The 27,181-nt window shown below is 35.5% G+C and overlaps 4 protein-coding genes across 4 annotated transcripts; all 4 read left to right on the top strand.

Moving 5' to 3' along the window:
* The first annotated feature begins 427 nt into the window (after positions 1–427).
* On the top strand, positions 428–18,671 carry LOC107190783 (vacuolar protein sorting-associated protein 13A). The gene is made up of 61 exons (XM_015579659.1): positions 428–516; positions 776–917; positions 1,700–1,786; positions 1,884–2,081; positions 2,159–2,391; positions 2,498–2,636; positions 2,726–2,972; positions 3,051–3,285; positions 3,366–3,483; positions 3,551–3,797; positions 3,889–4,143; positions 4,225–4,324; positions 4,409–4,648; positions 4,726–4,909; positions 4,981–5,069; positions 5,164–5,293; positions 5,366–5,598; positions 5,704–5,841; positions 5,920–6,073; positions 6,158–6,375; positions 6,457–6,612; positions 6,700–6,834; positions 6,906–7,078; positions 7,170–7,474; positions 7,542–7,678; positions 7,753–8,041; positions 8,121–8,410; positions 8,491–8,613; positions 8,697–8,799; positions 8,870–9,016; positions 9,109–9,305; positions 9,380–9,517; positions 9,616–9,735; positions 9,802–9,981; positions 10,053–10,235; positions 10,315–10,476; positions 10,558–10,721; positions 10,814–10,934; positions 11,178–11,357; positions 11,934–12,158; positions 12,237–12,452; positions 12,880–12,921; positions 13,262–13,327; positions 14,148–14,351; positions 14,448–14,585; positions 14,679–14,825; positions 14,911–15,059; positions 15,146–15,257; positions 15,400–15,638; positions 15,736–15,898; positions 15,980–16,196; positions 16,287–16,462; positions 16,567–16,686; positions 16,778–16,899; positions 16,980–17,293; positions 17,378–17,499; positions 17,577–17,746; positions 17,812–17,926; positions 17,988–18,119; positions 18,182–18,349; positions 18,431–18,671. Exons 2-61 carry the CDS (start codon positions 818–820, stop codon positions 18,476–18,478), a joined length of 10,053 nt encoding a protein of 3,350 aa, XP_015435145.1. The 5' UTR covers positions 428–516; positions 776–817; the 3' UTR covers positions 18,479–18,671.
* A 1,413-nt stretch (positions 18,672–20,084) lies between these two features.
* Positions 20,085–21,453, top strand: LOC107190745 (protein lifeguard 3-like). The gene is made up of 7 exons (XM_015579612.1): positions 20,085–20,141; positions 20,224–20,468; positions 20,549–20,602; positions 20,680–20,770; positions 20,854–20,979; positions 21,056–21,205; positions 21,301–21,453. Exons 1-7 carry the CDS (start codon positions 20,088–20,090, stop codon positions 21,451–21,453), a joined length of 873 nt encoding a protein of 290 aa, XP_015435098.1. The 5' UTR covers positions 20,085–20,087.
* A 550-nt stretch (positions 21,454–22,003) lies between these two features.
* On the top strand, positions 22,004–22,596 carry LOC107190744 (protein NATD1). The gene is made up of 3 exons (XM_015579611.1): positions 22,004–22,133; positions 22,197–22,303; positions 22,381–22,596. Exons 1-3 carry the CDS (start codon positions 22,004–22,006, stop codon positions 22,594–22,596), a joined length of 453 nt encoding a protein of 150 aa, XP_015435097.1.
* Positions 22,597–22,733: 137 nt separating this feature from the next.
* Positions 22,734–27,117, top strand: LOC107190776 (tetratricopeptide repeat protein 21B-like). Its single transcript, XM_015579650.1, has 6 exons — positions 22,734–24,868; positions 24,940–25,256; positions 25,340–25,671; positions 25,786–25,993; positions 26,069–26,385; positions 26,485–27,117. The coding sequence occupies exons 1-6, from the start codon at positions 22,734–22,736 to the stop codon at positions 27,115–27,117; spliced, it is 3,942 nt and encodes a 1,313-aa protein (XP_015435136.1).
* The last annotated feature ends 64 nt before the right edge of the window (positions 27,118–27,181 follow it).

The raw sequence follows: 27,181 nt of genomic DNA, 5'->3' as shown, positions 1-27,181 counted from the left end.
ACTTTTTCACACAGACGAGGTCTCCTGTGCATGCTCCGGGGCTTCTATGACCCCACTTACATAGCTACTACACAGTACATCTCTCACACACGAGTCGAACCGCAGTATCCATACCAAAAGTACTCCGTATGGAAACAAAAGTATCGAGTAATGTACTCGTATTTACTCGTATCGATTCATCCCTAGCCCCTATTACACCTTAGCAGGATCCCCCACCAACAGACCCATTAGAAAGAAAGATAATGTACTCCAGGTACTATCCTCTCTTCCTAGCGCCGACTTCATTACTACCATAAGACCGTCTAGTCTATTATATGTATTTCTATATAATTAAGTGTTCACAAGCAGGCAGAATGTGAAGGTCCAATGTCCAATTCGGTCCGATTGGTGAAGTTTAGTACGTACCAGTACGTACGTCAGAAGCAGTTAGAAGAGCCATGACAGAATATATTTTCGAATGATGGCGTTTTAATTGCAAACCGAACGTCATTGTCTATTAATAATCTGATGTAATCGGTGAGTGGCGCGCGGCAGTGTGTCGAGTAAAAATTTCAACCAAAAGCACGAAATAAGAATAATTAGGAACGTTTCGTGTCGATTAATTTATATATATATATATATGTTCGTCATGTCAGGTTATGCGGTACTTCTTATCGATCGATTTGTGTTTGCATCAACCACTGGTTAACCATCGAATCGGCAACGAATAGAAATAAATACATATACATATATGTTATTGTTCAATACTTGTTACTTGTTTTTCTCCTGTTTATAGATTTTATAATAGTACGTATCTTGTTTGGAATAAAGATCAACAATGGTTTTCGAATCGATCGTTGCTGAACTCCTGAATAAGGTGTTAGGAGAATACATTCAAAATTTGGACTACACGCAATTAAAGCTCAGTTTGTGGGGAGGTAAGCATTCAAATTCAAATATCGCCCGAACATTTTTCAAAGGAATTCGTATATGTAGATTGGTACTCGGTCGCAGAACAATTTGTTTTATTTAAAAAACCGACCAAAGCCCAGGAAAATAAGAAAGAGGTGAACGTGATAACACCTTAACTTGCCTAACGCGGTATTTCATAAATCCGCATACCTAAATTCATGTATTATTATCATTACATATTTCAGCACATATTTCTGTCAGAAGCTAAAACATTGATGCGATGGAAATACAATTTCTTTTTTTAAACTATTTGTTTTTCATTTCTGGAACATGCAATGAAAACTATCAACATGTACAAGCATGCTTCTAAATATACATATACGTATGTACATGGTATAATACAGTTGGTTGAAGTTTCATTTATAATGGTTTTTGCAATGATGAATGCCAAAGTAAAAATAGTACTTTAATTGTAACGTAACATTAAACTATGGAATTAGTCAGTTTTGTTTTTATTGTTATGAACTATAATTAGCTAAGATCTACAGCTTTGTACATGCTTGAAAATTGAATTAAAAGTGGTTCATTTATGTTACAATCCATTATATTTTTACATGATACTTTGTTACTTTTAGCTACACTTATGTTGTAACAATTTATAATCTTTAATTCACTTGAAGTATCTGTCGCGTACATGAAGTTGTTATTTTATTTCTATTATAAATACTATAAATACAATAAAATAAGATTGATCCAGTCTTGATTTTTCATTTTTTCCTATTGTAAATCCTCTAAAACTTTTTTTCAGGGGACGTTGTATTAACAGATTTATTAATAAAAGAAACTGCATTAGATGTGCTGGATTTACCCATCAGATTGGAATATGGAAAATTAGGTTTGTAGATAATGTATACGTATTTATTCAGTCATATGCAGTACTGTTGGAACTTGAATGAAACAACTAATGTGGTTCATCCTTGCATTTTTCATAGGCAAACTTATATTAAAAATACCGTTCAAAGACATGTGGAATGGTCAAATTGATGCAATAGTCGAGGAATTATTTCTACTTGTTATACCTACAAGTCAAGTTGCATACGATGCTGAGAAAGAGGCTAGAGTTCAACTTGAAGGCAAACGTGCAGAGCTTGCAAGAGTTGAGAAAAGAAAACAATTAGCGGATACTAAATGTAAATATCTGTAGTAGTATTACATCTTAAACCTTCATTTTTATATGCTATTAAATATAATGGACATTTTTATACAGTACAAGAAAAGTTGGACGATTCAATGATTGAAAAACTCATTGCCCGTATGATAAAAAATATTCATGTTGAAATTAAAAGGATACACGTACGATATGAGGATCATGTTTCCTTTAAAGATCATCCATTTTCAGTTGGTTTTACACTGAATAAATTCATCTTAGAAAGTTGTACAGATTCCTGGAAAATAGATGGTAACTTAAAGGACATGTATGCTATCCCACAGATTTATAAGGTAAGTAGAACCACCGAACTTTATTAGAGAGAGAGAGAGAGAGAGAGAGAGAGAGAGAGAGAGAGACATAAAATAGCATTTGAAATGAGAAATGTTCTCTTCCTAGTTATGCACATTGGATGGCTTGGCTGTATATCTGAATACAATTGTAGAACAATTTAGTAACAACTCAGAGTCAAGCTATTCAGATCTCTTTTCCAGTGGTATTGCAACTATAGATTACAATCCACTGGGCTACCAATATTGTAAGTACACGTATACATAGTGTAACACGTCATATATTTTTAAGGAGTTATATTTTTCGTAATTATACAACTACTTCTGACTTCTTTAGTATTGGGCCCAATAAACGTCAATGCAAAGTTAAAGCTAAATCCAAAACCAGAGACAGATGGCAGTAATTACGCGATTCCGAAGGTGTGGTTGGATCTGGAAATGCAAAAATTAAGAATAGGACTAACGAAAAAGCAATATCGTACAATTGTTCAGTTAGGCGAAGGCTTGGATCAGGCACAAAAGGCTGCCCCGTATAGAAAGTACAGACCTAATTTGTCATTGTACAGGGGACACTACAAAGAATGGTAAGAAACAAGTTATAAATTATTGATACAAAAACGAATAGTTTTGGTTTGTTTGTAGAATGTGCAATCTGTTTTTAGGTGGCATTTTGCATATATTTGTATTTTGGAAGAAACGGTACGCATAAATCGTAGGAATTGGGATTGGAATCATATGAAGCAACACAGGGATGCGTGTCGTGAATATGCCGAGGCGTATCAGACAAAATTAACAACCAAGAAAGTTGCACAGGAAATAGAAGATTGTCTTACAGAATGCGAAAAGAAGTTAGATATTTTCAATTTGGTCATCATTAGACAACAAATTGAAATGGAAGTCTGTATCTTCATTGATAAAACATTTTCATATAGCCTGTAATTTGTATAAAAATTTCATTTTTAGTTTGCATTTCATAGGTGGAGAGATTGGTAGAAAAAGAAAAGAATCTGAAAGCGAAACGTGGTTGGTTTGGATTTCTCTGGTCCAGTTCACAAACGGAGGAAACACAAGAACTAAATTCCGCGGCTGCAATAAGTAATTGATCGAACGTTCACTTTGTAATTAACTTGATAGTTCACTTTACGTAAAATGTTGATTACAGTGAGGAAATTCGAACAGGCGATAACGCCACAGGAAAAAGAGAAATTATATAGAGCAATTGATTATCAAGAAAACAGCGCACCAGCTCATTATCCTGAAACATACGAGATGATCGATACCCGGTTCCTGTTACATGAACTACAGATAATCTTTTTGGATACGGACAAGGAATACCCATGCGTATTGGATCTTCAACTTCATGTTGTTGAAGCTGGCTTTAAGTCAAGGCCATCTGCTAATGCTACATTGTATGTATTCTATGTATAATTTTTTGAAGAAATATTTTTAAACTATACGAACGAATATATTTGAAGATAATAATATTCGATTTTGTTACAGAGTTACAGCATCGATCAATCAAATGAAGCTTTTAGGTACAAAACAAAATGACCAGGTTCCTTCACTTTTCAATTCTCATGAACATAGCGCGGAAACTGTTTTAATATACGTATCATATGAAAAGAATCCCCTTGATAAGTTATGCGGGGATCGTGTTATAGTCAGATCAACATCGGTGGATATTATCTACGACGCACAAACTGTAATAGAAGTAGTTAATCTGTTCAAAGTGCAAAACTCTTCAACCTTGAATCAGTAAGGCTATCATCTTTTTTTGAAGCATCTGGTTCTTCTGTTCTTAGTTAATTCACTATTTTTGTTTTCTTTTAAATGTAGACTTCAAGCAGCTGCCGCAGAACAGTTTGAGGGTTTAAAGGAAATGTCAGCTCTGGGTTTAGAGCATGCCATTCAAAAACATTCGGTATTAGACATACAGGTACCAGTCTATTGTACTGTATATGAACCACGCATTGATTATAACGAAGAGACCTTAAATTGTAATGTAATTCATGCTTGATAGGTCGACATGCAGGCGTCACAGTTAATCGTTCCACACGGTGGATTCTATAACAGCACAAAGTCATTGTTGGTGGTCAATCTTGGTAGTTTAAAAATGCACTCATTGGAAAAACCGAAGCACGATAGGACGAGTGTATCCGTTAAACAATTAATCAGCATGGGTAAAAGTGAAGAGGACGTGTTGCTGCATCTCAGAGAACATAGCTATGACAAATTTGTTCTAAAAATAGTCGATATACAAGTATGTATCGATCTAGGTGGGGTCCGGTATCGAAACAAATGCAAAGCAAAGAATAAGTATGTGTATATTGTACATAGGTACTGGTTTCCCTGCCGGGAGAGGAATGGCGTACAATTCTATCGAAGGTACATGATTCTATGACGTTACTACATCCAACTACCCTTGAGATTCAGTTTCACAAATGCTTAGTGACCGATGATCCTATTCTTCCAAAGTTGAGACTTATTGGCCAATTACCGTCACTTGTAATTAGTATAACAGGTAGGTAGGCATTTCTAGTATATTCTTATGTATATTCACGTTCGAATTGTTACGATCCTCTTTCTTGGTAGACATTCGTTTATTACAAGCCCTGGCTATTGCTCAGAGTATACCGTTACCAAAAGAAGAAGAATCCACAGAGCTTCAAAAATCCTCACTTGTATGTTATGCATTATACTTGGAATTTTCATATTGTATTACAATCTGTCTTTTTGAACAACAGTTTGACGCTAATCGTGAAATACATTTCATAGAGTAAATCCGTCTCTCAGCTGTCCCTGTTAAAAGAGTTGACAACAATTTCCATTGTCTCTGAAAAAAAAAAGGAAGAAACTAGGCACGTTAAACAAACCACCGATTTGGAAATGAAATTTGTCATGAAAGGTAATAAAACATACGCATATGTGTCGTTAAATGACTAGAAAAGATCTAATCGTGGTATAACACCGATTGCAGAATTTGCATTGCTGGTTTCATCTCAAAAGGACGATATAATAATACCGTTTATGAAGTTTGAGGTATTACAGTTGGAAGCGGAAATGTTGCAGCGAACGTATGATCAAGAAATAATGTTACGATTGGGCGGTGTTCAGGTGAAGCAGCATTACGATAAAACGGAAATATTTATGGTAAACACTCCTATGTCATCTGGTCGAGATGAATACCTGATAACAGCGCAATATATAAATGTAAGTTATATGTAGACATTTGAAATATACTATATACACGATAAATATGTAAGTTTCTCACGCATTTGATAAGTACACAATATTTGCCGTACAATTGTCGTATAGGTGAATAAACGATCCCCCGAATTCACGACGAGACATGGGTCCGTTATTAAATTATTAAAATTGGAATTTACAACGTTAGACGTTTTACTTCATCAAGAAGCACTGATAAATCTTTTGCAGTTTGCAACATGTATGCAGGTAATGTTTAAAAATAATCACATAGATAAGACTGGACGTAAATTGCGAACAAGTTAGTGAAATAATTGTTTGTGACAGGATCAAATGAATTCTGTAGCGCAAAGTACAACAGAGGAAAAGGATCGTCAATTCGTTCGACCACGAGTGAGTCATTTGACTTCTATTCAAGAGGAAACGTCTGGTTTCTTTAAAGAACAAATTCACAGGCAAAAGCTTCGATCAACCACATCACGTGAGCAAGCGTTTAAGCACGTGTTACGATTTCATAAAATTATCGAATGACCGTCATTTGGTTATATTCCATCCATACATTTAGGTCGTAGGAGAACAATGATCGAGCATATAGATTTAAAGATCCAAGCAAAGATAGGTACAATCTGCATGAGGATAGTTAGTAAATGTCGAGAAATCACTACGTTTCATGTTGACGGCATTACAGCTGGATTCGTAATGAAGGCTTCTTATTCCCAAGCGAATGTTAATTTGTCCTCTGTCAGTGTTATAGATCTTAATGCTGCATCGGCTTATAGAGATGTAAGGCACATACTGTATATTGTCGTTTTTCTGAAAATGTATGCATTTCCTGTGAAATTTTGATCAATGATCTGTGCGCAGATTATATCGGTGACAGAAGATACCGAATCCTTACAAGTTCAAGCTATAATATATAATATCGATCCATCGGATGTTGATAAAAATAATATGTCCATTACGGTTGCTATGGGTTGTTACCGTATTGTATTCTTAAATATGTTTGTTACCAGTATAATGGTAAGTGGGAAACTATCTATGTAAAAAAACAAAGAGAAGTGTTCCACTACGGTGATTCTGTATGTGTACATTCGTCAATCCTTTTAGAGCTTCTTGAATAACTTCCAAGCAGCTCAGCAAGCTATAAAGGATGCCTCGGCCGCAGCCGCGGAAGCTGCAAAGACAAATATTAAAGATGTCCAGGAAAGTGCAGCGCGAATAGGACTTGCAGTAAAAATTAAGGTATCCAGTACAATTAAATAACGTTCTCATATTTACCCACCTGCAATACTTATTGAAAGTATTTCGTTTAGGCGCCTGTTATATATGTACCGATGCATTCAAAGAGCAATCACTGTCTAACGTTGGACATGGGTAATCTAACTGTGTGCAATGTATTTAAGAAACTGGAGATTACAAACGAGGCTGGGGACTGTCCCATTGTTGATGAAATGAGAATCGAATTGCAAAACTTAAAGTTGTCTAGGTGATAATTCAAAGAAACTGTACATTAAGGCACTTGTCTCCTTTCTGCGTAAAGTGTATGTGTGTTGTGTTAATCTATTGTATTTCCATAGGGTGAAGTTGAACATGGAAAAGTTTGCGGTTGAAAGTGAAATATTACTGTTGGAACCAGTTAGTTTCACGTTACTTATTAAACGCAATTTATCAACTGCTTGGTTTACCTCCATTCCAGATATAGATATGTCTGGCAGACTAAATAAAATTAATTTGTTAATTAGTAAAGAGGATTATGCTACCGCAATGAAGGTACTGGAAGAAAATTTAGGGGAGAAAATTGAAGAAACAAATCCTGGACAAAATGCTCTTTCAAACGAAAGGAAACTTGCAGTAGAAGTGCAACACCATCAACCAACAGGCGGTAAGGCCTGGTAATAATTTTTTCGTTTATATCGAACCATACGTAATTGCCGTTTGTATCCGAACAGATAAACCTGAAAGAACCACTGTAGCAGACGCCGAAGATACGGACTTCCAGGAACAACCGCAGATACACACATCCATCAAATTTGAGTTTGCCATGGACAGTCTTGTGATTAACTTATTTACAGGAGGCTCAAAAATGGTGGTTTGATATATTAGTTTGTTATGTTTGGTCGTTCGTCTATATTACAGACTCAATAAGAAAATAAATTGCAGCTACAGTCTCAGAGTTCTCTGCTACATTTACCAGAGAATGGATTAGCAAAGTTTTCTTTGACTCATTTCGCATTAAAAGGCAGAATATTTGCTGATGGATTAATGGCAACTTCTATTCTTCTTATGAACTGTACTTTGGATGATACACGGCAAATTAGAGAAGGTTCCCTTATCAGAATTATGGAGAGAACCACAGCTTTACCTTCCACGAATGACATGGAAATAGAGTCAAAGTCTGTACGTAGTATGTTAGACATGACTGTTAGACAAAGTTTAAATGATACATTTGGTAAGTTGCGAATTTTTTTTAATATGCATTATTCAAAGTTGAATCGATTCAGACTAAAGTAATTGCTGCTTGCTTCCAGTTGATGTTAGAGTTTTCTCCTTCAGTATAATCGTGTCTCTTGATTACTTAATGAAAGTCAAGGACTTCTTCACTATCGAAGAAACACCTTCGAATAAAGCAGTGACCCAAGGTGTATCAAAGAATTACAACGAAGCAGCAGCAGCAGCAGCAGCAGCAACAACAAAGAAGAAACAACCTCCTGCAGCATCAAATAAAAAAATGTTCACTATTAATCTGCACATTGAAAAGCCGGATATTATACTCCTCGAAGACATGGATAACATAAATTCAAATTGTGTCATATTAAATGTAATGCATATCTATCTGAATATACTTTTATCGTTTCATATCTTACATGTACATTAATATTGTTTTTTTTTTTTTTGCAGACTGAGCTACTGTTAAAAGTACGTTTGAAGGGTGAGCACCAAGTAATAACTGGTTCTATAAAAGACTTGTCGATTTTAGCTGGTATATACAATCCAGTGAAGAGAAGCGATTGGATATATCAGGTAAGTTTTTGAATAAGTTGTATTTTTTTGTTTGTATTGCTGCACTGTTTCGAACGAAATGTAAATATTGTCATTTTCTCAAGGTTTTAAGACCGTGCAGTATTAGTGTAGCTGGCTCTACACCAGAAGGAAAAGGACTTCATATCGATGTTTGTTGCACTGATATACATATATCGGTATCACCAGGTAATTTAATCGCGTAATAGTTTTGTACATGTATTGTACATAGAGAAAAATGTAAACTTTCTATTTGTAGGTGTCATAGAAATTTTGAATAAAGTTGTTCACACAGCGACGAAAACAGAAGTAAAGGACGAAGAAGTTGTTATATCCGAATCAAATCACGAAGATTTATGGATTGTAACACCATACGAGGAGAGTGAATTTTGGTTCCTGAAAACAGGTTGGACGTAAACTATAACTCAGTTATCGTACTATTGCTTATATTGCATAACCAACTAAATAGGAATTCTTGCCTCTCCTTGTTCCCTTTAGAAGTAGGAGTTGAAGCTGTCGAAGATATTGTATATGCCGACGAGGAAATTACAGCAGACTATAAGCCAGAATTGGCAATAGTTTCTGCACGAACAATCTTACTCACATTAGAAGCAGGTGTTGGTAACAAAACGCTACCTATGCTTCTACTTCATATTGGATTCCAGAGCAATGTCAACGATTGGAGTTCAAAATCTGTAAGAAATATAAGAGTGATCATGGAAGAAATATTTTTTATGTCTGTTGAATATGAACATTTCTATCTATGTAGATGAGTATGGAGGCTACAATGTCGCTGATTATGGCGTATTACAACAGTCGTCTCGCGTTATGGGAACCATTAATCGAACCCATAGAGGGAATCAGAAATGGAAAGCGAGTTTCTACACCTTGGGAACTAAAGACTAAAGTGACGTATTTGAATTTTGAAATATCTACAGTTATTATAATTATTAATTACATGTTGTGTCAAGTAATTTCCATAGCTTTTCCATTATTATCCATTAGATTCAATTTAACGAAGTATCGGTGGACTCTAGGGGAGCAAGCGTGGCTAGTCCAACTACCGAGAGTGAACCAGAAGAATGGCATCAAACAGCTAAAATGTCCGTCGATATAGTGTCCTCTGTGAGTGAAACGTTTAAAAGATTTCGCACATCGATTCAACGTTCTAACGGTAGACTTTTGTGACAGGAAAACTTAGAAATAACTGTAACCAAAACTTGCCTCGACGTACTCAAACAGCTTGGCAATGCATTTTCATCGGCAATGGAAGCTGGTGGAAAAGGGACTGCTAAAAGTCTGGCACCCTATGTACTGAGAAACGAGACTGGTTTGACAATGGTTTTAGATTTAGAACGCAGCTATTTCAAGGTATTTTGCATCATTCAAGTCTCGCAGTTAGAAAAAAAGAAAAACAACACTACCATAGAGCATTGTTTTAGGTGTTCAACGATGGATCGAAAACAACAAGGGAAAATGCAGACACATACATGGAAGTAATTCTGGAATCCGGTGCATCGGTAGAGCTCGCATCGCAAACTACAAAAACTGAAATACCTTTGCTTGATCAGCTGAAAAGTAATTCATTTGAAGAGAGGAGAGAAGACGATAAATTCATCATTTCGGTAATATTCATCGAACGGTGTCACTATGATCATTTCAATTAAAATCATCGTTAATTGACAGACGACATTTTGTTTAAAGTTTAAAGAAATCGATTGCACATTGACCATACCCGTTTTGAGAGCCGACAAAAGATTCTTTTCTCTAAGATATCGAAAAGAAAGTTCCGAAGAGTGGGGTATTGTGTCTGATGTTGTGGTGGACGAAGGGAGTACTATAGTCACTCTCAGAAGTATTCTTCAGGTGAAGTACTTTCTATATGAATATCTATATGTATACGTTACTTCGTAAAAAGTAATAATAACGTTAAATGGATTTTATTAGGTCCACAATCATTTCAGCGAACCGATATCTGTATATTATATGACCAAACGTGGAAATGAAGTTGAATGTGTGGGCACTGTTGCTCCGGATAGTAAATTAAATCTTCCATTGGATGCAGTATATACTCCAACAAACATCTATTGGCTATTTTTCAGTGTTGATAGGTAATTTACACGGTCGTTATTCGTATGTATTTTCATCCCAAGTACAACTGTTATTTATGTGTGTTTAATAAGTGTATTTAACTGGATTGTAGATACATGGTTTCAATAGAACCATTCGTGTGGAAAGATTTACAGAAGACAGTTTCTATGACGAAACTTTTAAAGTGCGAAAGTCGTACGAAACAAGAAGCAGTAGTACCGTTTTATATAAAGGTAATCAGTCGAATTACAATTTCATTGTTTCCACTTAGCAGACTTTCTTATTTTTTCTATTCTATATCTTTCTTCTAAAATAAAAGCGTCACACTGTACAATACGCAACACAAATGTCACTTGAGGCATTTAAATAAGTAATAATTTGTAAATAGAGATATTAATTTAATTTTAACAGTGTAATTAAAAGGTTTCGTCGAGACACATCTACGTACATTCATAAGCAGCAGTTTTTACTTTTAGATGTTTTTCGTGATGATTGTGGTTGGTAGTATTTTATCTAATAATAACAACACTATCGGCTTATTATTTGACGCTATTAACTGGCGATCCATATTCTGTCGTTTCGTTGATATCGTCGAGCGTCTTTGCTTGAACAATTTACCCTCAGAACACCCAAAATATCTGCAAGCACCCATTCAGGTACTACCATTTTCCTAACTAGTCTTTGCAGAAGGTTTGTCATTTAGTATTCATTCGATATCGGGCGAATATGTATGTTTCTATTACTGTTAGATAGATTAATATACCGTAAATGTGAATGCATATTTACAGAAAACAATAATATAGTCGTACATAGAGTACAGTTTTTAATTGTACATATTAAATAGATTTCAATCATTTTATCTTCATGTTCAACATAATGCTTAACTTTTCTTGTTAACGTATAATCGTGACCTGTACTCGGAATTCGTTGAATCAAATTTTCTTGTTCGAATAATACAAAATAATTAGTTTCTCAGCGAAAAAACTTCTTCAAGTATTGTTCATTCTTTACTTTTTGTTATTATATATATATTAATTGCACGTACTTTGTGTTTCATTTGTGTTACCTAGAATGTATTTATTGTTACTGTTATGCTGCAATGTTGAAAGTATTGTTTGCTGGTGTAGATAATTGTGTAAAGAACGATAGAGTGAAATGGTAGAATAAAGTATGATGTATGCGAGTCTAACAAGAACTTTGTATATTTTAATAATTTATGGAAAAAATTCCAGGTTGTAGGAGAAATAGAACAGGTCTACTTCGAAAATACAAGCCGACATACGATGGCTAGTACCATTTATAATGTTCACTTGTATCCATCTGTGTATTTGAAGAATTTTCTGCCGATTGATATTATTGTATCGATGCCTGGAATTGTTCAAGAAAAGCTTTTGGAAGCAGGCACATCTTATCAGATTCCTACAATTGATCCCGATAAATCGTATATAATCATCAAGGTAAGCGGTTTGTTAATGTTTACAGTACCGTTGGATTTCTGGTTAAACATTTCCGTTGCGTGTGATAATTTGTCGTAGCTGCCAAATTATTTAGAAAAGGACTGGTCGTGCAGAGGCGAGATACTGGCAAACCCACCAGAATTTTCAGTCTGGTCTTTCGAGTCTTTTGACAGCGCACAAAAAGTTGTTATGGACTTAGGGATGCATATATCTTACAAACATGGATCTATCGTCATGGCATTGTACTGCCCATTTTGGATGCTGAACAAGACAGGTTTAATGTTGTCCTATCGGGTAAGGATCAGTCAAAAATTTCCTCTTACAGTGTATCGTTTACAATCACATAATTGGTTATATTTAGTTTCCTTTCTTAGCTTATGTACATTCTGCTTGTGCGTTTTTTTTTTTTTTTTTTCTTTTTTTTTTTCTTTTCTTCATACAAAACTTTCTTTCCAAGTTTTATATCAACCTCATGTATGCGCCTTGCAAATTATTTTCGTTCTTTTTCTTAATACTGCATACAATAAAATATTTCAATATGTTTTAAATTAAGTTTTAGTACCTGTATTAGACATGTAATTAATGTCCCTATGTAATGCTTGAGTTTGATACTTTATGCGATATGTAAGTGTTGTGTCGTTGCGTGCATGCTGGAAGTAGTATAATGTTGCAAATTGTTTCAATCTATACGATCATATCTAAACGATACATTATTTTACAGAAATCAAGTAAGGGTGGCAAAGAACACTCAAGTCCAATCAAGGTAGTGACTTCATGTTACAACAGTATCTTTTCATGCTTTTGAACGCAATATGTTATACGTGATTTACTTTGAGAATTTTAGATACCAAAATTTACGTTGAGTATTGTATCTTTTTGATTTAAAGTCAGAACTTTTTGTTTGAATGCAGTAGTTACTGCAGCATGTGAATTTTTGTGGGATTTCAAAGTAGCTTGATAAAGTTCAGTTTCGTTGCGTTGATTGTAAAATTTCTACATATGGATAATAGAATGACAAATTTAAGAAGGCTTTCATGTAAATGAGACGATTAATTTCATTATTACCTATATTATGAAAATACATAGAAAGGTGTCTTTCACAGAGTTTGGTTTGTGTCACAAAACCTCGTCGGCAACGTGCAGAGTACAGGAAGAAGGAAGCACGTTTGGTGATACACATTGTTTTCATTTTTTATTGGTGATGTTAATTTTATTTCACACACGCACACGCACGCACATACACACATACACACTGTCAAAGAAACTTTTAATTTAATATAATTTAGTAAACTTTGTTTAACTGTGGTTACTAACTATATGTATATAGTTCTGTTTATATCAGAATTGGTGCTTCTCCCCTAACTAAACACATTACACTTTATTACTCAATACGGCAACAGAGATATCACCTGTACTAAGATAAATGATACTGCATACTGTGACTTATAAATTAATAACACCACATGCACCTATGTTGTTCCGAAATCAACGAAGAATTTCATTGTAGTTTCATTCATGTTTGACGTTTCGTTTCATTGGTTTGCTTACTACTTTATTATCAGAATTTTGCAACATTACGCGTACATTTACAGGTTGAAAGTAAATAATTATTTCATTTCTTCGCATTCTATTTCACAATAATATAACTATCAAAGCATGTTTAAGACATATATTAGAAATTGCACCGTTAAGATAGTCGGAATTCTTGTAAATGTTCGTCACGCTAAATTTATCGTTATGAAACTTTTGGAAATATTTTTTTCTTTAAGTACAGAAATTTAAACATTAGGTAGGCTGGTGTTGGCATATATGTTGGCGTATATTGTAATCATTTTTATAACAATGCTATGTATAATATTGTTACTTAAGCAAACAATATTGTACGAAAGAAGCGAAGACAAGCAATTGTATTTTGTTTGCACGTCTCAAGTAATATGCTAAAATGTATTTAATGTTAATACAAGCGTTTAATTGTATAAATATTTTCAGAGCGGAGATGACTATTTAAACGTGTTGTATCACCCGGAAAACTTCAAGGGACCAATATTATTTTCATTTCGTTCGAAAGTATTTTTTGGTAAAAAGAAGGCAATGATTAGAGTGGAGGATGGCGAGTGGTCTGATAAGTTTCCAATAGATGTTGCTGGAAGCGAGGGAGTAGTTGTTTGCAAATACAACGGATTGACCTATCAGGTTATTATTCTTATGAGCAATAAGCCAATTTTTCTTTTTTCTTTCAATTCTGAAGTAGAGCAATATTAGCGAAACAATATTGTTTATACTTTACAGATTGGAGTCCACAACCAGCTGACCTATAACTCATTAACAAAACAGATTACATTTACTCCATACTATGTTCTTATAAATAATTCCAGTTTCCTTATTGAATGTCAAGAAGGTGATAGACCGGCCGATCCTGTATCCAAGGTAATTTATAAAAAAAATTATGATTCTTTTCCTAGTAGATTAAAATAAAAATTTCACATGTATCTGCTACTTTTATCATACATATATACATAGGTTCCACCTGGTGAATGTACAGCTCTTTGGCCCCGTTCCGAACATGAACAAAAGATCTTGAGAGCAAAGATTTCAGGTGAACCTGATACAACAGCACCATTCGTTTACACCGAAAGTCATACAACTTTATTAAAATTAAATAATAAGGTTTGCTTTCCGGCAGTCAGTCTTTAATAACCGTTTGTATGTACATATGTACGATGATTTCTAATGAAAAATAATTCTGCAACAGTATGGAGGAATCAATGTAGATGTACAGATCAGCGAAGGTGGGGTTTACGTTTCTCTGTCCGTTTACACTTATGGAAATGCTCCGGCATTAATTATAAACCACACATCTCATACTATCCAATTCTGGGAGAAGGGTTCGTTGAATGTCAGGTACATAGATATTTGTATTAAGAGAAATCAGTATTCTTTACTAGTTCGATTTAAAGTCACGTATTAAAACAGTGATTATCTCGCAGATCCATACAGTCATATAATAGAATGTTTTATACTTGGGAAAATCCTGCAGGACCAAAGAATATAGTATGGGAGGACGGCAATAAAAAGGAAATCGAAGACACTTTGAGAAAGGTAAAAAGTATATCATAATTATTCTCGTTATTGTTATTATTATTATTGTTATTGTTATTATTATTATTATTATTATTATTATTACTATTACTATTACTATTATTATTTTTATTGTTACTAGTAAATGATGTGTGCTTTTTAGGATACGTTGGGAACTTTTCAACTACAGGATTTGGAGGCGGAAGTATTTTATGTATCATTTTTGGATGGTACGCAACGAATACTTCTGTTCACATCAAACATGAAAGTTGCAGAAGATTGTCAATTAGCGGGTGATTTTGAAACTATAGAGCAAGAAGTAACAATAAGCATTCATGGTGTTGGACTTTCACTCGTTAACAACATAACAAGATCAGAATTATTATACATGTGTATAGCTAGGTAAATTGCCGCAACAAACATTCGTCTAATTAATATATGTATAACGATTCGGTTATAATTGCGTAATATTTCGTTCTATCAATTCTGCGCAACACAGTTCTGGAATTATTTGGGAAACGAGTAAATCTGTTAGTCATCGTTGGCGAGGCCTCGGTACAAGAGAAGTGAATATTATAGAAGAAGGCTATCAGAAATACATCCGAGAACTACAAATAGAAAAAGATCCACCGCAGATAGTAATGCTTGAACCAAAACTGGAGGTGATTGAAATTGCAAATAAAATTTGATAAAATAACAGTTCCGTTTAAAGAAACTCGACTATAATAATATATTATTTAAAGGTTGATTATCTGAACATGGAAATGTTGAAACCGCACCGTAGATTTCTACGGCGGACCTTCCACACAGGTTTATGGTTGCAGTATCGAACGTCAGCGCATCAGGTGCAACTGCATGGAAAGATTAATAAACTTCAGATCGACAGTCAACTTTCAGAGTGCGTTTTTCCAGTTATTTTGGCCCCAGTTCCACCTCCAAAGAGTGTTACCCAAAGTAGCGGTAAGCTTTTCTGTTTAACTATGTTTCCGTTGCGTGATATTGCGTTTTCCTGCTGCCATTCATTAACTATCCTGTGTACGTATTCAACAGTAATGAAGCCATTTGCTGAAGTTAGTATGGTGAAACGATTATTAGAGCATAGCAATGTTCAGCAATTCCGTTATTTTAAAGTTCTCGTACAAGAATTTCACGTGAAGGTGGATATTGTATTTATCAATGCAATAATGGGGTTGTTTGAAGCGAATGAAGCAAACGATACAGAAGAAGTGAGTAGTTGCGATCGTGTCACTTTGCCTGACTATAAACTTATACATACATATATGTAAGATCGAAATACCGAAACTAATTGTGCCGCATTACATATTTTTAGAGTAGATTATTTAAATTAGACATGAAATTGGTCGACGAACCCTTAATGTATCATGTCAGTTTAATTACTACAGCCGAACAGAAGAATTTCTTTGATTTACTTCATTTCTCACCGTTGAAGGTTTGTTCTCAAGACTTTATAGAAATGAAACAACCCATGCTTAAACTGGCAAATTTATATACTGCATTATGTACCTTTTGTGGATTCTCAGATACACATAAGTTTCTCAATGACTGGAAGCAATAGCGGACCTTCGGCAGTACCTCAAGTATTGAATGTGTTACTACAGGGAATAGGTGTCACGTTAACTGACATTAATGACATTGTTTTCAAGTAATTAATTTTTTAATCGAATATAACCGATTCAGTTCTTTGCGAGTAGATGATTTCACCGGTTGCATTTTATTTTACAGGTTAGCATACTTTGAAAGGGATTACACGTTCATGACTCATAAACAGCTAATTTCTGAAGCAACAATGCATTATGTAGGGCAAGCAATTAAACAAGCGTATGTCCTTGTGTTGGGGCTTGATGTGATTGGAAATCCGTATGGACTTGTAGTCGGTACTATGAAAGGCATTGAGGATTTGTTTTATGAACCATTTCAAGGTGCTATACAAGGGCCTGGAGAATTTGCGGAAGGTCTGCTTCTTGGCGTCCGTAGTATGTTAGGTCACACTGTTGGCGGAATGGCTGGAGCAGTATCGAAAATAACGGGAGCCATGGGTACTATACAGCTATCCTTAATTTCTGCTGCCTATCATTGTAACTGCATTTTACATACATATTTATATCATTCGTGTATTCTAGGTAAAGGTCTAGCTGCCCTGACATTCGATAAGGATTATCAAAGGAAACGACAGGAACAACTGAACAAGCAACCCACTAATTTACAAGAAGGTCTTGCGCGTAGCGGGAAAGGTTTGGTAATGGTATGTAAGAATCTAGCATAAAGATCAATCTAGTTTTTCTTGAGGACAAAAACCAAGATTGTCGTTGAAACCTACAGGGTGTGGTTGACGGTATAAGCGGAGTTGTAATGAAACCTATATCGGGTGCGAAAGAAGAAGGCGTCGAAGGCTTTTTCAAAGGGTTTGGAAAGGGTGTTGTTGGTCTTGTCACTAGACCAACCGCTGGTGTTATAGACTTTGCGAGCGGCTCCTTTGGAGCAGTGAAACGGTAGGAAATATAATAAGAAGGGCGATTCAGACGAATTGCGTAAATAATAATAAATCTCGTTTTAGGGCAACCGAGTTGAGTGAAGAAGTGAAGAGAGTCAGGCCGCCCAGATTTTTCCAACCGGACAATTTGGTCAGGTCGTACATAAGAGAAGAAGCTGAAGGATATAAGATCTTAAATGTACGTGTTTAATGGTTTTATTAATCTATTGGTTCGCTCTCATCGATGGTTATTTCTACAGGAATTAGAGAAAGGAAAATACGCACATACCGATATTTATTTCTATCACGTGTACGTTATTAAAGATGTGGTATTGCTTACCGATAAGAGGATCGCGTATGTGGAATATAGTGACTTATGCGGTGGATGGCGGGTAAGTACATGCTACTTTTATATGGATATAAAACAGTGAATTGGCACAAGACAATCATGCAGGTGGATTGGACGTATACGTGGCAAGAAATTGGTGAGCTACCGAAATTAGTTGATAGGGGAATACAACTTTGTATCAAGGACAACAGTAAGAAGAGGAAACTTGGAAAAATATTCGGTAGTGCAGATCAATCAAAAGTAATATTAATACAAGATTACAATACGAGACAGGTTCGTACACTACTAATAGATAATTAATATGTTCAGAAAATGTATATAATACGTTGTTTTTTTTCCCAATGATCCCCGCAGCTTTTGTTCGACAAGATACAGGAGCAAATTAATCAGTGCAGTTTGTAAAAGGGATAATCTATGATGCAACTAGAAGAAGACACACGTACAATATGTATATACATCGATACTTACGTACAATTAATCGAGCTCATAGTGCCTGGCGTCATAAACTAATACATTAAGCTTCGCGAACAAGATTGTCTACATTATAACAGATTTTTCTACAAGCATTATTTACAAGACTGATGTTTAGTCGGGGTCCGCGTAAGGTAGAGAAGACAGTCAGTATGTAGCTTTATTCTTATTATCATCTAATTTTTATTTACAATTCACACATCCCGTTGATCTGTTAATATTTTTTCTTATCGAATAATGTGCTGACTTTAAATTCCTATTCATTGTTAATACTGACAATAATTAAAAAGTGAAAGCAGTTGAAAAGTCTGCAAAATCGATTTCTTTTCAGCTTTAAAATCACATAAGTGTAAAATTTCAAAATTACCAAGTCTAGAATTAATTTTATATACACACGTAAGAGACATCGTACAAAACTTAACGCACATGTTCGGTTCAATTACCCTTCTGTATGTACCTACCTAATTGCGTTACGATTTTGTGTGTGTGCGTGTGTGCGCGCGTGCGTGTGTGTGTGTTCGCGCGTGCGTGCGTGTGTGTGTGTGTGTGCGCGCGCGCGCGCGCGTGTGTGTGTTTATGTATATACATATATGCGTACAGAATATTTGCAATCATTCTACGCATTAGTTTTTTGTCCGTATTGAAGAATACTTACATTGTAGTTCTGTAGTATTTGCGCGTACAGTATTGCGTGCACTTTTTGTGCACTTTGCTACGTGGATCGCGTACTATATGAAATTACCCTGTTTCAACCAGTCGTACCATATTTTCAATAATGCGTACTGAACGCCCTAAAAATAGTCCATATGACTGTATACATTGTTAACAAAAGTAGAGACATAATTAAAATTTGGAAGAAAGACGAACCAAAAGGGTGTCCCGTTTTATATCTTCTATGGAAGTTCTACTATTTAAAAAAATATAAATAGAATATGTTGTCATTAAAGAAAGATTATATCTATATTGTTACATATTATTTGTATAACTGAAATGTACTGTATCAAGTGAATTAAAACACTTTTTGCTTTTCTAGTATTTTTATCTTTCTTTACTTTTACAGTAAATTATATCTAAATATATGTATAAATATTAGGTATTAGCCGCAATGGATTTGATGTATTGTGAATATTGTCTGTATTGTCAATGATTCGGTTCGTTTTACAACACCTTCGCTTGTTTATCTATAAATCTTGACACATTTTACGTCTACGTTCTGAGTCTGATATATAGAAAATTAGAGAACAGATCAGAGTATGTGTTTATCAAGAACAAAGTAATAATTACTTTTTACTCGCAAATATTAAGAATTAATATTTCTTTCGAGTGGGACATTAACTGTATCGAATGCACAAGTTATGATTTCGTGTTCATTAAAATACAGTTATACATGTATAAAGTTTTTATATGTGTGAATAAATTTTACACTTAAATTTGGTTAGTGCCACAGATCCGGTGGGAACTTACCGGTTTGAATATTTGATAGTGTGCCTCATTAATTAATAATTCAATGCAAGGAGATCAACAACAAGCTCAACGACTTATGCCGGGTCCACCACAATTGCCACCCTTGTTTAAGGGACAGCAAATTAAGACAGTGAGTAAGAAAACTTCGATGCCAATTAATATGTATTTCACCGACGAAAGTGTACTATTAAAAACGTTATTTTCATTATTAGGGGCCATATACTGTTACTGTCACCGATGAAATGGTGACACAAAGAGAAAGAGAGAACCAGGAATTGTACAGAGCGTGGCTTGAACAACAACAGAGAAGAGTAATGGGTCCGGATGGAGATGGATCTGATTACATAGGCGATTTTAAAGAGGAAGGAGTGAGAAGAAGTTTTGTTAGAAAAGTCTTCTTGATATTAACACTTCAGTTGTTATTTACAGCATCTGTCATAGCAGTTTTTCTGTTTGTGTTTGTGTGACAAGTTAACATTATAATGACATTCTTCTCTGTTGTTCGCACAAGAACTATTTATCTAATTTCTATCTCAGGGATGCTGCTAAGAAGTTCATGATACTACATTGGTACTTGTGGATCATAGCCTTGTATGTACATACATATACGTATTTCTAACTGCTTATTGATTATTATTTAATCAACACTAATCATACTATTTTTTCAGTGTATGCTTTACCATATCCTACTGTGCTGTGTCTTGCTCTGAAAGCGCTAGACGGAAAGCACCCTATAATTATATATTGTTGTGCAAACTGGTGAGATAACTAATAATATTGAGAATAGATTAACAGAATATGTTAGTACTAAAAGAAGAAGCGTCACGTCTTCTCATTTGCAGACAATAGCCCTTTCGTATTTAGCTGCTTTCACATCTGTCTCTTATGAGGTTGAAATCATCTTAATGGCACTAGGTATGTCAGCAGTCATAACGTTTGTAGTAGGTGTTCTGGCAACATTCTCAAAGGTATTCTCAATTGTTAAGTATACAGCGAGCACAGAAATGACATTATTTTACATAATATTTTGTAACAATGTTACAGTTTGACTTAACAATGAGAACAGGACTCGTGATGATTGTTGGATTGGCTTCTGTGCTTGGAATTTTTGTAATGATGATAATTCTAATCTTTACGTACATTAAAGTGTTGCACATAGTGATGTCTGTTATAGGAATGGTCTTCTTGTCGATGGTTAATATGAAAAAAATATTTATTTTGAATAAAATATGTATATTTTTGCCCCCACCAAAGATCGCTCAGTAAGTCTTACTTTCTATACATTTTAGTATTTGTATTTTGATGTGCAAACAATTATGGGTGGCCGGAGAATAGAGATAGAACCGGATGAAGTTGTCTTTGCAACAGTACAAATTTATGTTGACATTGTGATGTTGTACCAATATGTGCTAATGTTTATGGGATTAATGCATGATAATTAAATATTACAAATGGTAATGATAATAAATAGTGCGCTGCATGTATGTGTTACGTATGTATGTGCAATGCTACTTGTTATATTGTTTGGTACTACCTATGAAATTAATGAATAGTAATAAGAATTACTACTGTCAATATGTATCATGACATATTGTATAGAACTATTTGAATCACTATTTATAATATAACTAAAATTATAGTAAAATTTAAGACAAATAAAGGAGAAAATATGCAAACGACGTACATGTATATGTGTATGTATGTATGTATATCAATGTATATATAAAAATATCAAATGTGTGGTGGTAGGAAAGTTAGAAAATGCGACCAGTGGCGATGTGGATAGTCACGTCAAAGTTGCTAAGCAACAGCGTGTCAACAAAACCATAACCCCTTACGGTTATACATGTGTATATTATACATAGTATTTCATCCAAAGAAACAGAAAATTGTTTAATTTGGAGGTTTCTGTGAGTATGTGGTCAATTGGTGCTGTTAGAAAACGTATTTTATATCATCCCTATTTCATGTAATTTAAATGGAATGAGTTACATGACTAAAGTTTCGTCGTTTATATTGAAAAAATTTAGGAGAATTAATCAATATGCAAGGTTCTTTTCTAATTATACAGTACATCATAACGAAAAACGAGGCCTCTTCTATGTAAAACTGGATGACAATTGTAAGATACATTACTTAAGAGATCACTGTTTTTCTATTCTATATTACATTTTTCTCTTACCAGCAAGGGCTGTGCTGCAATACAGAGCAGAAGGAAAGGTTCTGGATATGCAAGCAATTAATGTACCATACAGATACACAGGGCAGGGTATAGCACGGCTATTAGCAGAGGTTCTATTAATTTTTTTAAACACGATAACTATAAATGAAAATGTGTATCCTATACTCTGCGTAAATTATATTTTCAGACAGCGTTTACATATGCCGTACTAAATTATTACTATATGTTTTTATCTTGCGAGTACATGCAAAAGTATTATCTTGCAATTAAGAATCCTGATCTCGAAGATCGTATTGTTGGACCACCGAATATATTGGAAGGACTCGACTCGGAACCTTTAGATCCCAATATTATTTACGAGCTACCAGATCCTGAAGATTTTTTGATATATTCTATTGAATAAAAATTTGTACATTTTACAGTGGTTACTAAAACTTTGAGTAACTAATAAATCAAGTGTACAGTTTAGATGGATTTACATAATCTGGTTTGTACTGATAAATTTATCGTTTGGGATTGAGCATCTACACTGTTTATAGAATGGAGGAAATAGAATATATAACTCTGATCGAGTGGTATTGCCATCAACTGTACTATAACGGAATGTTAATTCATTCGAAAGAAGCGTGCGAAGCTTATCCGACAAGCGAACGTTTAAGAATTTTGTTGGGTCTTGCGTATGCATTGACTGGGAAAACTCAGGAGGCAATTAAAGAATGCACAAGTTTGATGAACAATGCAGATGCAACATTAGCAGCATTACTTCTTCAGAACATAACGTATACAATCAGCAGCAACGTTGAAAGGACTACTTTGACGCATATTGAGAATAGAATCAGAGATGAAAGGAGAAAATCAACTCCGAATGCATTGTCATTAGCTGCGTTGACGTTGCTTTTATCGCAGAAAGTTGAAAAAGCTAAAGATTATATAGAAAGAGCTCACAAACTGGATTCATCCAACATGAATGTTTTACTGGTTAAAGGTTGGGTGAATTTGTTCACTGTGAACGAAATCAGCTTGGATAAACGTAATTTCTTCGAATTGGTCCTGGAGGAAGATCCAAAGAATGTATACGCTCTTCTCGGTTCCGCAAAATACAAGCAGCAGCATGGTGATAGCGCAGGTGCAATATTAACATTAAACTCATTGATTGTACGTTATCCAAAATTGTGCTTACCGTTAATTGAAAAGTTGCAGAATCTGCTCACAATGAAAGATTGGGAGCAGGTTTTAGAGACTGCCAATAGAATATTGTCGATCGATTTGAATAATTTGGATGCTACAAAAGCACAAGTATTTGTTATGCTTTGTCGAGATGGAAATTACGAGGAAGGATTGAAAGGTTTACAATCATTCTTCAGGAATTTGATACTCACGGAAACACGGAATGCTATCGTTTTAATTAGTAACGTTCAATTATTTTCGCGATTGGCGTGTAAAAGCGAAGAGGTCTTGTTAGAGCTCGCCAGAACCGTTGATCGAATGTTGCAGCAGCAGCATTCTAAGAATGCAGAGCTTATGATCGAGCTGGGAAATTTATACGTTTCGCTGGGAAAAGCGAGGGATGCAGAACATTATTACAAAAATGCTATTAAAATAAACGAGTCTTCTTTCTCGGCTTTGATGGGATTGGCGTACTGTCAGCTTTTAGACACTTCGACCGAGGGTCGGGATTTGGCACAACAACAAATAGACTTCCTTATGGAAATACAATCCGGTTCAAAGAGCGCAGAATTACTTTTCATGTCTGCAAAACTGAAATCCAATGTTCCAAATCAAGCTCTAACTCATTTGGATGATGCATCTACAATTCTATTGAATAACTGTAAATGTATACCGTACGGGTACGAGTACGTGAAAAAATTAAATCCTGACTTATGTTTAGATATCTGTAAACAACGTATAGTTTACTCAATATCGAACGACGTGAGAAATCGGGAAAGAAACGTATTGAATCGTGCAGAGCCATGTTTATATTTACTGGAACAGCTCACAGAAGCGTATCCTGGGTTAACTACAGCACAGTTATTATTAAGTAAAGCTAAAATGCAAAGCGGTGAGCTGGAGGGTGCTGCCACTATACTGAAAAACATTTTGGACAATGTCGATGCATCCAATGCAGAAGCACATTTGCTGATGGCTCAGATTCTTGCTTGTCAGGGGAACTACCAATTGGCTTCGCAAAGTCTTGAAATTGGTCTAAGCTACAACTTTAACATCAGGGACAATCCGATTTATCATTTAATCGTTGGGATGGTTCAGAAAGAAAATAAAGATATTGAAAATGCAATAAAAAGTTTCCGGGCTGCCATAGCACACGTAGTAGAAGTGCAGTTTCACGAAAATATGTCGGAAACTGTAGAAATGTCAGCATCGGATATAGCAACGTTGTATCTTGAACTGATTTTTGCTTATAGCGAAATGCGACGATTCGACGAAGCAATTGCCGTAATACACGAGGCAAATATAAAGCTTCGAAATACTACCGAGGAAGGTAGGATACTAATAGGAAATGCAGAATTACTTTTAGAAATGGGCGAATTGGATGAAGCCATCGAGCGTTTGTCCAAAGTAACACCAGATCAGCCTTATTATCTGCAAGCGCATAAACGTCTGGCGGAAATTCATTTAAAACACAAGAAAGACAGACTCGCCTTCGCTGTGTGCTTCAGGTTTGTTAATATCTCGTTTGTTCGGACTTGTTTAGTCGTTATTTATAGCGGGGAAATCGACGTGATTTTAGGGAATTAGTGGAACACTGTCCCGGTCCCAGGACATACAGCATGTTAGGCGATGCATATGTTTCTATAGAGGAGCCGGAGAGAGCAATAGAAGCGTACGAAGAAGCCTTGAAAGAAAATCCTATAGATAAATTCCATATAGCCAGTAAATTGGGAAAAGCGCTTGTGAAAACACATCAGTACACGAAGGCGATAAATTATTATTGGGACGTGATAAAACAGGAGAATTTTAAAGGCTTGAAATCGGATCTTGCTAAGCTATTTATGAAAATGAAACAGTACGACAAAGCGGAAGCCACATTGGTACAAGAACTACAAGGCAGATATACACTATTTGCGTTTCACTGTTCAGCCTGATGATGCACATACCTCTATGTAAATGATTTCTGTGTAATGTTTCAGACGGACGTCGGGATTCTGATTTGCAAAGTTTACAAGTACGGGGTCAGCTTCTTCTTTTGCTTGGAAAAACAAGAGAGAAAGCAGATAACATTCAGGGTGCTCTGTGGGCATTGAGCGAGGCCAAAGAAAATCAACAGAGATATATACAACGTTTAGGAAGTTCCAGTACAGAAGACGAGAAGGAAATGTTGACGAACATCTGTTTGACGATGGCTCATTACTCCTCGTCGTTGAGAGACTATGATCAAGCTATACAATGCTATAAAGAGGCTTTGAATCATAGACCAGCGAATCTGCAAGCCCTTTTATCGTTAGCAAAGATATATATGCAGGTAAATGACGGCAAGCTTTCTAACATTATGCTCAGTTTGTTTATGTATTATTATTATTATTATTATTATTATTATTATTATTAATACTTTTTAATTGGTACCTTTAATCAACAGACGAATAACTTAGACAGATGTGCTCAGAGTTGTACAGCTTTGCTAAATGCAGACCCAGAGAACGAAGCAGCCTCGATAATGATGGCTGATCTTGCGTTCAGAAAAATTGACTTTGACACAGCAGCATTTCACTTTAAGCAATTATTATTGAAACAACCAACGTATTGGACTGCGCTGGCAAGGCTGATCGAAGTCTCGCGTAGAACAGGTAAGGTATAGATTCCTAGAGAACGAGCAATCCAGTGATTTACTATTTACATAATAATTGACATCTCGAAATCAGGGAACATGGATGATCTTGAGGAACGGCTACATCGGGCAGATTTAGGGATGAGTGGTTCAAACTTGGCAGCTGGCTACTATTATTGCGCTGGCTTATTGGATTGGCGTATGGGTAGATTGAACTCTGCTCTTCGTCAATTTAATTGTGCGAGACGCGATGCCGAGTGGGGCCAACAAGCAATATACAATATGATTGAGATTTGTTTAGATTCGGATGATGATTCCTCTCTTTCTAATGAAGTCTTTAATAACGACGATGACGCCGAGTACCAAGATTCTAGAACAATGGCCTTGAAAACGGCTTACCGTTTGTTACAGGTATAACGAATAAATATTCGAAGATAGACAGTTGTTGTTTCTTTGTGTGTCACATTCGGTTTCGAAAAGTTTCAAATCCATATTCTGTTTCTCTTTCAGGAATTGAATCCTAAAGGCAGCCCACACGAAATGCTAACACACAGACTGCTAAGCAACTTTTTCTTACTGGCTACGAAGCAGAAGTCGAACGTGGAAAAAGCTCTACAAGATTGCACGGCAATGGCTAGCCAAGAAGCTTTGAGGGATCACGTAGGCCCGGCCCTTGGAATGGCGATGGCCCATATTCTCCTTAAACAAACTCCTCGAGCCAGGAACCATCTGAAACGCGTCAGCAAGAACACATGGACTTTCGAGGACGCCGAGTACTTGGAACGTTGTTGGCTACTCTTGGCCGATATTTACGTACAGTCGAACAAGTACGATTTGGCGAACGATCTACTGCGAAGAGTCTTACAACATAATGCGACTTGCGTGAGGGCCCGCGAACTGTCTGGTCGCATCGCCGAGAAGGAGCAAAGTTATAGAGAGGCTGCGTCCCAGTATAGTCAGGCTTGGAAGTACGGTGGAAAATCGAATCTTTCCGTAGCCTATAAGCTAGCTTATTGTTCTATGAAAGCGAAAGCGTACGCGGAGGCGATCGACGCCTGCAACGAAGTCTTGAAACAGAGTCCTGACTATCCACGCATTAGGAAGGACATTTTCGAGAAATGTATCAATAATTTACGCACGTAATCAAAAACCTTTTCTGTCTCTGAACCAACTAGCATAGTTTTAATGAAATTTCTCTCTGTATGAA

Source organism: Dufourea novaeangliae, unplaced genomic scaffold (assembly GCF_001272555.1).
Source record: "Dufourea novaeangliae isolate 0120121106 unplaced genomic scaffold, ASM127255v1 scaffold196, whole genome shotgun sequence".
Classification (NCBI taxonomy): domain Eukaryota; kingdom Metazoa; phylum Arthropoda; class Insecta; order Hymenoptera; family Halictidae; genus Dufourea; species Dufourea novaeangliae.
This window is presented reverse-complemented; position numbering and strand designations above follow the sequence as displayed.

What these genes read in the sequence shown, in the direction of transcription:
- LOC107190783 (XM_015579659.1), top strand. Translation starts at nt 818, where the DNA reads ATGGTTTTCGAATCGATCGTTGCTGAACTCCTGAATAAGGTGTTAGGA. An exon ending in AGGGGACACTACAAAGAATG is followed by an intron (nt 2,973 to 3,050) that starts GTAAGAAACAAG and finishes ATCTGTTTTTAG; the next exon opens with GTGGCATTTTGCATATATTT. An exon ending in GACAACAAATTGAAATGGAA is followed by an intron (nt 3,286 to 3,365) that starts GTCTGTATCTTC and finishes TGCATTTCATAG; the next exon opens with GTGGAGAGATTGGTAGAAAA.
- LOC107190745 (XM_015579612.1), top strand. Translation starts at nt 20,088, where the DNA reads ATGCCGGGTCCACCACAATTGCCACCCTTGTTTAAGGGACAGCAAATT. An exon ending in ATAGCAGTTTTTCTGTTTGT is followed by an intron (nt 20,469 to 20,548) that starts GTTTGTGTGACA and finishes TTTCTATCTCAG; the next exon opens with GGATGCTGCTAAGAAGTTCA. An exon ending in TACTTGTGGATCATAGCCTT is followed by an intron (nt 20,603 to 20,679) that starts GTATGTACATAC and finishes CTATTTTTTCAG; the next exon opens with TGTATGCTTTACCATATCCT.
- LOC107190744 (XM_015579611.1), top strand. Translation starts at nt 22,004, where the DNA reads ATGACTAAAGTTTCGTCGTTTATATTGAAAAAATTTAGGAGAATTAAT. An exon ending in TGTAAAACTGGATGACAATT is followed by an intron (nt 22,134 to 22,196) that starts GTAAGATACATT and finishes TTCTCTTACCAG; the next exon opens with CAAGGGCTGTGCTGCAATAC. An exon ending in TAGCACGGCTATTAGCAGAG is followed by an intron (nt 22,304 to 22,380) that starts GTTCTATTAATT and finishes TTATATTTTCAG; the next exon opens with ACAGCGTTTACATATGCCGT.
- LOC107190776 (XM_015579650.1), top strand. Translation starts at nt 22,734, where the DNA reads ATGGAGGAAATAGAATATATAACTCTGATCGAGTGGTATTGCCATCAA. An exon ending in ATTGGTACAAGAACTACAAG is followed by an intron (nt 25,257 to 25,339) that starts GCAGATATACAC and finishes GTAATGTTTCAG; the next exon opens with ACGGACGTCGGGATTCTGAT. An exon ending in CGGCTTACCGTTTGTTACAG is followed by an intron (nt 26,386 to 26,484) that starts GTATAACGAATA and finishes TTTCTCTTTCAG; the next exon opens with GAATTGAATCCTAAAGGCAG.